The sequence below is a fragment of the Tenrec ecaudatus genome, chromosome 16 (genome assembly GCF_050624435.1).
Source record: "Tenrec ecaudatus isolate mTenEca1 chromosome 16, mTenEca1.hap1, whole genome shotgun sequence".
NCBI lineage: Eukaryota > Metazoa > Chordata > Mammalia > Afrosoricida > Tenrecidae > Tenrec > Tenrec ecaudatus.
Window position 1 is genome coordinate 95,182 of NC_134545.1, and position 11,667 is coordinate 106,848.

The 11,667-nt window shown below is 42.1% G+C and overlaps 1 protein-coding gene and 1 pseudogene across 1 annotated transcript in view; one reads left to right on the forward strand and one right to left on the reverse strand.

The window, feature by feature from the left end:
- The window catches only part of ZNF10 (zinc finger protein 10), a 57,077-nt gene extending 47,629 nt beyond the window's left edge, over positions 1–9,448 (reverse strand). Inside the window, exons 1-4 of the mRNA XM_075534613.1 lie at positions 9,267–9,448; positions 8,886–8,941; positions 6,366–6,492; positions 5,773–5,868 (exon numbers count right to left, since the gene is read on the reverse strand). Coding sequence (XP_075390728.1) covers positions 5,773–5,868; positions 6,366–6,492; positions 8,886–8,894 — 232 coding nt within the window. The 5' untranslated portion in view covers positions 8,895–8,941; positions 9,267–9,448. The remainder of the gene's footprint in view (positions 1–5,772; positions 5,869–6,365; positions 6,493–8,885; positions 8,942–9,266) is intronic.
- Positions 2,797–3,506, forward strand: LOC142429040 (leucine-rich repeat-containing protein 57 pseudogene; annotated as a pseudogene).
- Positions 9,449–11,667: the final 2,219 nt, after the last annotated feature.

Below are 11,667 nucleotides of genomic sequence, written 5' to 3' on the forward strand. Positions count from 1 at the left end.
TTAGTATTGCAGAGTCCGTGAAAAAGTAGGTAAGAAAATGATGAGTCCTCTATAAACCAATTCCATATCCACTGATTACCTAAACAGCATTGAGGATATAAATAATAATTCTCTACAGAAGCTGAGCATATACATATGATGACTGAAAGAACAGAAAAAAACTAACTAATGAGACATGAGAATAAGTTTATTACAGATAAAAATCTGCTGCAACAAATTTATTTTCTTAAAAGGCTTTATCTAGAAAGGTTTCACTCATGATACTAGTTGGGAAGTGCAATACAGTATGAAGCACACCAGTTTAACCTGAATATTTATGATACTTGAAACAGCTATTGAAGTTAATTGAATAGATTCAATACAATACTTGACACGATTTCCCAGGTGAATGACTAGAAAGCACCACCAAGAAAACCAGGCTCAAGTTATAAAAGCAGAATGTCAATTATGATCATTTGGAATTACAATGACTGTGGATTTTTATTAGAACTCTGACGGCAAGGTGGCAATGGAACATTTTCAAGTATTGAAAACAGTCAACCCAGAATTCTATATTCAGTGAAAATATTCTTCAAAAATTAAGATTAAATAGACATTCTACAAAAATTACATAAATAGAAGCACCATCATCAAGTCAATTCCTACTTATAGTGATCCTATGAAAAAAATCAAAACTAAACTCACTGCCAGTGAGTCTAGGTGAACTCACAGTGACCCTGTGGGACAGGTTAGAACTACCCCTGGGAGCTTCCCAGGCTGGGGACCTTGTGGATCACAGACTGTCAATATTTATGGGAGCAAACAGCTTGACATTTGTCCCACACAGCAGCTTTTAGCCACTGACCAGATAGTTAGCAGCCCACTGCTTAGTCCACTGTGGCACCTAAAGACTTTAAGGGAACACTGAGTCTTTTGTACTTTTCTATTAATTTCCACTTGTACCTTTAATTGCTTTCACCCATCTAGATTCCTTGGATTTTGCTGTTCTTTTCCAGTCCTTTAAAATGGATACTTGGTTCATAAATTTCCAATTTTAAGTATTTAAGGCTATTATTTTCTTCTATACTACTTTGCTGTATTTTACATTTTAATATGTGTTATTTTCATTACAATTCCACACAAAATATTTCCTGGAGTCCTTTAGAGATTTATTTGTTGTTCAATGAATTTTTTGGTTTAAAAATATACTTTAATACATGGAAGAATTTTTCTTATGATATTCAGGTCTAACCTAATTATTTTGAGACCAGAGATTAAAATATGTATGATTCCAATGAGAAATCATTCATATTATCCAAATCTCTACCCTCATTATTATTATTATTAGTCTATCCAATTAAGGGTCCCTGGTGGTGTAGTGGGTTATGCATTGGGTTGCTAACCAAAAGGCCAGCAGTTCAAAACCACCAGTCCCTCTGCAGGAGAAAAGTGAGGCCTTCTACTCCCATAAAGATTTATAGTCTTGTAAACCCACAGGGCCAGTTTCACCCTGCTCTACAAGGAACTATGAGTCAGAATCAACTCAATTGCAGTGAGGTTTTTTTTGTTTGTTTGTTTGTTTTTTAAGCCCGGCCCTGCAGTGAGGTTTTTAAAACTGAGTATGGGGAGCAAATGCTTTGAAGATGATTAGGGCAAAGAATGTACGGATGTGCTTTATACAATTGATGTATGTATATGTATGGATTGTGATAAGAGTTGTATGAGCCCCTAATAAAATGTAAAAAAAAAAAGAAAAGGAACTTGCTCTAAATGGTAGAGTAGCTAAGACTAATAGAAAAGTGATGAAGTAAGAGACTTTAACAGAAAATTTCAAAAGGCAGTGAGATAGTTTATTGTGCCAGGCTGGCTGATAAACACAAGTGGGATTAACTGAAGGGCAGAGAGATAAGTGGCTCGGTGAGCCTCACCTTTCTTGTCTCTCGCTCTTTAATCATCGGACCAGTTTGCAGCTGCCTTGCTTGTTCTGTGCCTCAATTTAAAGGACACACTACCTGTGGGACGCCTAGCCTGTGGACTGTGTCACTGTAAGTTGAGGTCCCTTTAAGACCACAGGAAGGAAATTTACATCTCTGGAGCTGAGGACTGACAGTTGGTGACCTGGCTGATGGCTGGTGACCTGCCTTCCTGTTTGTTGCCTGTGCTGGGATAGCCTAGCTCTCTCTAGAGGACTACCTGAAGGCCCTCAAGTCTTGAAGGACTGCTAGTGCCTGATAACTTTCTCATGGGAGTGAGTCACACTGAGCCATTTGTACTGCTTTATAATTTAACTGTTCATTTCTTGTACTATATATCAATCTGTTTATAACTTAACTGCTCATTTCTTATATAGCTATCCGTTTATAATTTAACTGTTCATTTCTTGTGTTATATATATACATATATATAATTATCAGCAATCTGATTTTATCTCTCTAGAGAACTCTGTCTACCACGGGCAGCTCAAGGAAATAAAGTCAAATATTATCATAAAAAAAACTAAGAATATGTAAAACAACAAAAATGCTGGGATTTTGAGTTATCAAATTTTCTACTTTTATCAGTGTTATATATATTCTGAGCCTATGATACATGTTTTGAATCATATCTACCTTATGAATTGAATATTGATATAAAATGACCCTATTTACTTCTAGTAATGTTTTTCTCCTCAAATTTATCTTGTACGATACTAGTATAGCTATACTAGTTTTATTTTGTTTTGTTGACTTTAACTACATTTAAAAAGAACAGGTGGGAAGCCCAGGCAGCTCATTATGGGGAACACAGGTATTCGGTTTACTCAGCAGAACGGGTCTATGAACTAAAGTGGCCTGGGACCTGGGCACTCGGATGGGGACTAAGGGCCTCCGCAGTCATTTGGAAACGTTACAGAAAACAGGGCTCATGGACTGCGGGCTGACAGTTTCCCTAGTCACAGAAGCTGACAAGCAATCCCAGGACCATCGACTTGTCCAACAAGATCAGCACAGCCTGCCACCTAGGCTGATAAGTTCACTCTGCTGAAGAGCCTTCTCCCTACACAACAAACTGACTTTTCTGCACAATGAGTTATGCAATCTGAAAAAAACTAGAGATCCTAAGTCTAAATAACTGCCACCTGATAGAGCTACCTTCTACTTTGGGGCATGCCTCTATTCTCAAGACCCTGAGCCTCTCCGAGAATCAACCACCTCAACTTTGTAGCCCTCAGCTACAAAGAGTCGTGATGAATCTCTCCAAGAACCAGATTTGGAGTATGCCTGAACTCAACCTCAACCAGAACTTGGCATCTCACTAAGGTCTCAGTGAAGAGATCTTGCTGTCCTTGTCTCAAAGTTCTTCGCCTGGAAGGGAACTGCCATGAGTTCAGCACACTTCTGCAGAACGTCCTTAGTAATGTTCAGGTATGTCTGCTTGCTGTAGAAGGCAGTCATTTTCAGCTAATGAAACTTTGAGAACAGGAAAGCTATGATAAATACCAGGAGAGATTCACAGCCACAAGAAGTAGTTTACATGATGTTCTCTGAAAGCATGGGAAACTTAAAGGACACTAACTTGGAACCTGGTTGAATCAAAGGCATGGCAAAAGTCTTCCATTTGGAATCATGGATAGGGCAATGGGCAATGCTGATCATCATTTGTTTAGCTTTAAGAAATCAGATCTTAACCGCCATTTATGCATTGAAGGGGTGCTGCTTAATTATAAAATAGCTCCATGTCTCAGCTCCAGATTTTATTTTTAGTTTCAAAGTGTGAGCTTGCAAAAAGTCAACTGTCATTCCATCTGTGTTAACTTCATGTGTCTATGAAATTTAAAGTTTCTGAGGCTACTAGGGTTAATCTCGGAGCCCTGGTGGCATGGTGGTTACACTTTGGGATGCGATCTGCAAGGTCAGCAGTTAAAGACCCCTAATTGCTCTGCAGGAGAAACACAGGGGTTTCTACTGTCATTAACAGTTACTGTCTTAGAAACTTCAGAGGGGCAGGTTTACCCTGTCCTATAAGTTCGCTATGAATCAACAGCAACTTGATGGCAGTATGATTAATCTAAGGATTTGTGAGTTTATTTCTGTCCATCAATTCAGCTGTAGTGTCTCTGAAGACAGAAAACTGTATATGCAAAACTTATTAGAAGGAATTGTGATAATCAAGATCTTCCTGAATTTTTGCTAAAAACAATGTCATTTCCTTTTCCCCTTTTTCTATTTATAACTGTACTAATCAAATTATCTATCGAGAAACTAAAGCTTTAATATTTTAAAACAATTTATGTTTACCAAGTTTATTCTCCGAATGAGAGACTATACTAAGGATTTTAAATGAAAGATAGATACACAGAACATGTGTCTTCTTGCATTTGTTCCATCTTAAAACATGACTTTGATCCACATCAGTATCTTCCTTCCATATCATTCCCTACTTCCTCCTGGTCTCTGGAGCACGTAATTATAACTGCTACCACTCTCCAGACCAGAGCTCAGTTTCCATGGTGGTGTACCTTAGCACTCTTTCCAAGAAGCTGCAAAATACAGACATTTCTCCTTTGTACCCACAGGGCCACCCTCCAAAAGTCCATATACCTCCATTAGAGGGTTATTTCAGAATCAAATAAAGGAATTTAAGAAACTTTTCATAAAATCCGAATGTATGTTTAGGCTCATGGATCCACTGTCCATACCCTTCACAAGTGGAGCAGGGCCATTCTTATATAAAGAGCTTCATCATCGACTTTATTGTCAACCTAAGAAGAGTGTTTTCAGAGAACTTTCCCAAAAATCCATGGCTTCTACTTTTGCTTATTAATATAAGATTTTTTTAAAAAATTCCCACAGCAACATCTGATTTTTTCCCTAAGATTTACTCCAAGAGCCAACTCCATATCTTCACTAAGAAGTACCATCCTCTACTCATACCAACCATATTCCAAACAAATCTACTACCAGGTGTCTCAAACTAGTCCTTTCTCTGTCTTTTATGTTTCTATTACTACTATGCTCCTCCAAATTATCCAGGCCTAAAACAAAATTAACAAACCCAGGGGTGCAGGAAGGGGTGCTATGAATTGGGCTGCAAACTGTAAGGTCAGCAGTTCAAACACACCGGCAGCTCCTTGGGAGGAAGCTATATCCTTCTGCTTCTGCACAGATTTATAGCTGCAGACACCCACACTTCAATACTACTCTGTCCTGTAGGTATGCTATGAGTTGGAATTACTGAAAATTCATTCTGTACTTAATTACAACATGGCAAAGTTGAGCATTTCTAAAGCAAGTGATTTAAAGACTAGTATCTTACTAAGCCATAATGACTAATTGTACTTATGTGTGTCTTCCACTCTTTATAGCATCTAAGAAAAAGTCTAAGCAAGATTGGATAAGAGGATACATGAATATTAAAACAAGCCTATCAGTTAATCAAAGAATAATAAATTAGTCTTTCTAAAATGGTCACACAGAACAGCAAGATAAAAATATATATATTTAGGCCACATCTGCAAATTTGAAGAAAGGGAACTCAGAAAAAAGATGTGAAAGACAGAAGCCAAACAAAGGGAACAACAGAAAGAAAGGAGGACACATCTATTTGTGATAAAATGGAAAATGTAGAAAATGAGAGTTGAAGGAAGATTACTAACTAGATGTGAAGGGGTCCCTTATGGGGGTCCTGTTGATCAAAGTTCCCAACCTACACATTTCTTCTCTCTCTAAAGGGAAACATTCCAGCCAACATTTACAAAGTAGTTCTGTCTCATTGACTAGTGAGTATGTAATATTTTCCTTGTATCTCACTCACCTGAAGGGAGGCCTCTTCTATCTCCTCTTCCCAGCCAAGGTGCTTTCCCTTGTTCCAATAAGGAAACCACTTCTGGCTTAGAAATGGAAAGACCTGCTTAGAGAAAATGAGATAAACTGAAAATCGTCCTTGAATTCCAAGAAAAGAGAGGCCATCAAGAAAAATGTCAGATGTAAATGTGAAAGATGTCTAAAATGTTTGGATGTGCTTTATACAATTGATGTATGTATATGTATGGATTGTGATAAGAGTTGTATGAGTCCCTAATAAAATGTAAAAAAAGAAAAGGGGGAAAAAAATAAAAGAAAATGATTAAGGCAAAGAATGTACAGATGTGCTTTATACAATTGATGTAATATATGTATGGATTGTGATAAGAGTTGTATGAGCCCCTAATAAAACATTTAAAATAAATTAATAAAATTAAATTTAAAAAAGAAAGATGTCTAAAGATTACATAAAGCTACAATCTTAAAAGCTAGAAGCAAACAAATAAACCATACCTTCTTTGGGAAAATTTAGCCAGGTACGATTCATAACCACCACCCTAAAGGGCAAATTCTGACTTGAGGGAGATGAGGGGCAATACTTACCCAGTGAGACCAGGTGGCCATAGTTCTCCAACATTACACATCTGTACAAATCCTTTTGAGCAGGCTGAAGCCATTCCCACTCCTCCTGGGAGAAGTCTATGGCCACATCTCTGAATGTCACTGACCCCTGAAATGATAAGCAGATAGCTCCACAACAAGCACTCCTGTTCCCAAAATGCCCTGATCAAGGAATGAAGTCAGGAAGAACAGCATGTATCAGTGGCCATGGGAGATATCTGAGTAATGTCACTCAAATAATTAATGTATTTAACTAGAAGCCATATATATATATTTCGATAACTACATATAATTATATGTAATATCAATTAAAGAAAAAATATAACTTATCCTGAAGTAATTTGGTGAGAGATCAGTAAATTATGCACATTACCAATATGGACTTCTTGTTTGACTATAAAAAGTCTTAAGGATGTTACAGCACTTCAAGAGTGAGGACTCTTCCTTTGTGTTTCACATGCAACATGTGTTTTCCTGGAGTCCTGGTGGCATGGTGTGTTACATGTTGGGCTGCTCACAAGGTGAGCAGTTTCAGACCACCAGCTGCTACTTGAGGAAAAGAGAGGCTTTTTCTCCCATAAACAGTTAGTCTCAGAAACCCACAGCGTCAATACTACCCTGTCCTATATGGCCACTATGAGTCAGAAATGATTCAATAGCAGTGATTTTTTAAATGTTTTCCTTCGTGTCAACCTATTTTAATGTGATTTGGCCAGAATTTCTTCATGGTAAGAATGGGATGAAGCAGATAGCAGCAGTGCTCTTCAGATGAAGGAGCACTCATGAGTTTATGACAACTGTCAACAACCCTGAAGAAATAACTACAAAACTTTATGGCACTTTTAGCAATGTCACAGTTGAAGAATAAACAGGGAGTGAAAGGAGGGAACTTAGTATTTCTGAAGCTGGAATCCAACAGGTTAGGGAGAGTCACAAATAAGCCAGCTCTAGCTTATGATTGTTTTTTAATCATTTTATTGGGGGCTCGTACAATTCTTATCACAATCCATACATACATCCATTGTGTCAAGCACATATGTACATTTGTTGCCATCATCATTCTCAAAACATTTGCCTTCTACTTGAGTCCTTAATATCAGCTCCTCATTTTTCCCCTTCATGAATCCTTCATAATTCATAAATTATTATTATTTTGTCATGTTACACTGTCCGACATCTCCCCCGCCCTCTTTTCTGCTGTCCATCCCCCAGGGAGGAGGCTATACATAGATTCTTGTAATCAGTTCCCTCTTTCCACCCCACATTCCCTCTACCCTCCAAGCATCGCCACTCTCACCACTGGTCCTGGAGGGGTCATCTGTCCTGGATTCCCTGTGTTTCCAGTTGCTATGTGTACATCCTCTGGTCTAGCCAGATTTGAAAGGTAGAATTGGGATCATGATAGTGGGAGGTGGGGGAGCATTTAAGGACTAGAGGAAAATTAAATGTTCATCGTTGCTACCCTGCACCCTAACTGGCTCATTTCCTCCTGACAACCCTTCAGTAAGGGGGTGTCCAGTTACCTACAGATGGGCTTTAAGTCTCCACTCACCCAAGCCAGCTCTATCTTTGTAACCTGGGTTTGACCTACCTGAGTAGTGAGATATGAAGGTGAACTTAAAAGATCCAAGACTAGTAAACCAGGTGTATGACAGGTATTTTAAGAACTCTAAATTAAAAAAAAAAAACTGGTCAAAGAAGCTGTTTCTTAAACAATGGACTGCAGCAGAGGTGAAAATTGGACATCCCAGCAAAACTTAAAAGCCTGTAAAACTGAAGACAGATATAACAACAGGTAGGCTCTAGAAGTGGCATTAAAATCAGAAACGAATCTGGAATAGTTGAGCTTTATCCACAGCAGCCAGCCAAGCATGTACACACCAACCAAACAAAATCATCAGTGTTCTTTGCTAAAGAGACTTTATGTTGTATCTGAAAAATAAACTCTATGAGTTTATTTTAATCACTGCTGCATCCTCAAAATCTAGGGCAGGTTAGGGATAGGTTCTCACATTTAACATGCACTGAAATCATTTAGAGGGACTGTTCAAAGACTAAGAGGCCCCAACCCCGAAATTTCAGACTCAAGGCTAAGGACAAGGACTTCTAATAAATTCTCTGGCGATGCTTAACACTGCTGGTCCAGGGAACGTACACACACTGAGAGCCACTGATTCTATCTGCTCCGCGAAAATAGACTCAAAAACTCCTTGAATAAATGACTGAGGGGTGGCTAGTGTGAGTGGCATAAAGTAGTCCTCATTCGAACATTGGAGAGAGGAAAAGAAAGGATAAGGCTTAAGAGTTGGCTTGGGCTATGTCCACAGCCCCCGTCCCTCCCTCCCCCCTCCCCCCATGTCTGGACAGCGTCCTGTCCGTCTTCTATGTACGAGCATCGGAGGAAAAAAGAGACAGCGTCTTCTGTCAGGCAGAAAGTTTCCAAAGCAAACAAGCATGTGACTGCCAAGACTTGACTACAGAAAGAAGAGGGGACCAGCTTACCTGAAACATGGCTCACGGAAGGGAGCGAGGGGGTCAGCAAACGTCTAATGGCCGAGCTGACAGGGAGAGAAAGGTGCTATGAGCAAAGCCACCCAGTCGTGCTCGCTGGAGATTCCCGTTACGCACACCCCGCCACAGACTCGGGGAGCTGGATGGGTCCAGGGCGCCCGAACTCCGGCCATTCCCTCCCTGACCCGTAGCGTAACTCCAGGGGCGAAAGCCCGGCTTGCGGTCCCTGCACCTCCCGGTGGAGCTGCTCGGTCGAGGACGAAGCAGGGCTTGCTCCTCCCTGGCCCGGCCCCGGGCGAGCTCCTTGGGCGTGGAGGGGCTCCGCAGGCCGCTCGCGGCCGGCTAGGGGCGCGGGACGCGGGCACCCTGTACCTGACTGGGGCGCAAAGTGGCCAGACTCCCAGATGTGCAGCTCAAGCTCGCCCTGCGGCCGGCATCCTCTGAATTGTGCCCTCCGGAGCTTCGGACCGGAACCAGAACCGGACCGCCAGGAACTCCCGAACTAGGCCGCCAACGTCAGCTAACTACAACTCCCAGAGGCGACAAAAGCCTCCACGCAGAGGGCGAAGCACCACAGCCACCCGCAGAGAACTACAACTCCCAGAAAGCACTGGGCGCGCGGAGGCCCAGAGACGACAAAAGCCTCCACGCTGAGGGCGAAGCACCACAGCCACCCGCAGAGAACTACAACTCCCAGAAAGCACTGGGCGCGCGGAGGCCGGGGAAACTGGCCGCCAGACCGGGGGTTGAGGGTGGGGGGAAAGGGGGAGGGGCTGGCGTCCCAGCGCTGGAGACAAACATCCTGTCCTCAGACTACTACAGATCCGAGAGCCAAGTCAACAGCGAAGGATGACAATTCAGACTCAGACGGAAACAGATCCGACTTTTAGAACAAACTCTCCTTCCGGAAAAATAGTTCCCAGGATGCAAGAGGCCGGCGTCGAATGCGCACGCCGACAGAAACTACGCTTTAGGGTGAACTGCAGTTCCTGGAGGACGCACAGGCGTTGAAGTAAAGGGCTCCGCCCCCAGACAACCAGCAGTCTCAAAACGCATCAACTAGGGCGCCCCAGCGGCCAGCTCCCCAAATGCACGCTGGATGCCTCTGAGAAAAGCGCTGCCAGCATAGGATGAATGCTTTTCCCGGAGCCTCCCCTGTATCCAGGATAGTCTCCATCCTGTGAGAAATACAATTACCAGGCTACAATACATTTTCGTGGACTGCATAATAGACACTCGCCTGAGGGAACTACAATTTCCACGAGGACAGGTGGTCTCAGGACAAACGACTCCATCCTCAAACAACTATAGCTCCAAAAGGCCCTACCACGACTAACGGCGAGTGAAACTGTGGCTACCAGCCTCAAATACAATTTCCAGGACACAGTCTCAGTTGTTTGCCAAAAAGCGGGGTTCCACCTTTAAACGACATTTCTGCCAGGATGCACGTTGGCGGGGTTGAGCCTACAGCGACTAGAGGTGCCAGATACACGCCTTGCGAAACTAATTGCCAGAAAACGCAGCCACCGAGCCCTTGCGATGAAAGGCGCTATTGTCTGACAACTACAACACCCAAAATATCTGATATCGCGCCCACCACGACTGAAACCAATGGTCGCTCTCTTTAGAAAAACTCCCATTACTGACAGAAAACTACAACTCCCAGAATGTCCAACACTAAATACAAAGGAGTCCACCTTGGAAAACCAGTTCCAGAATGCCGCGGAGCAGGTCAATTTAGCTGGAAAAATTAGCTAGAACCTCAGCCCTAGTAGTTCCTGAAACCCAACGCGTTTGAGGTAAAGTTTGTCTCTACCTTAAGACAACTATTACTTTCAGAATGCAGCGACGAAATGCCCATGGGCCTGGAGATGGTGGCCTTCACCCTGACCTCCCAAGGTCCACTACAGACTCCATTATGGCTCCGCTCTCAGATCAATACAAGTCTTAAAAACTACCCCATGGTCCCCACCTATACCACCTAAGGTCACAGCCTTTGGTATAGGAAACCTTCAGTTCAGTGAACCCTGTTGTAAATGTTGTAGCAAGATGTCAAAGAGGACAGACTTTTATTTGGCCTGCGACCAGATTCGGCTATGCCTAAGCCACTCTGAGTGATTAAAGCCAGGGGCTTTTATCCTGTGTGGTAGTTTCATAATGTCATAGCTACTTGAAGTGTAGGGGTAGCTTATATCCCCGATGGTGCCTCCTTGTGGGCATGACTTCCTCATAAGGAGTGTCCTGGGAACAACCACCAAATGGGTCTTAGACCTAGAGGTGGTTGTGTAATTGAAGAGCAAATTAAAGAAACATAAGGTATACAAGGACTCACCTTTTCCATGGAGACAAGATGGGCAGGTTTTAGCGTTAAGATGGCGGCATAACCTTGGTCTTCTCTGAACTGGCCTGACCTTAGGGGTCAATGAACTCTTCTCCATGGAAGAATTCTATGATCCTTATTAGAAGGGAGTGGGTCTTACTTAGGGTGGGGTGGTCTGACTACTCTTAATGGCAGACAACCTTCATGCAAATAGCCTTCAAGAAGTTAACTTTCAAGCATAGTGTAGCAGCCATGTGCTTAAAAGAAACACCTTAAAGTTGGTATTATGGGGAACATTGTGGAGAACAACTTTAATTAGGAGAATGTGACTGGGATTCATCTTCAACCAATGAACATGAAGGCCTCCCTCTACCAGTGTCTCAGCTTCCCAGACTCCTAAAAATATGTGTAGACTAGAATTTGTCCACATACACTCTCTTCTCAGTTCTGTTT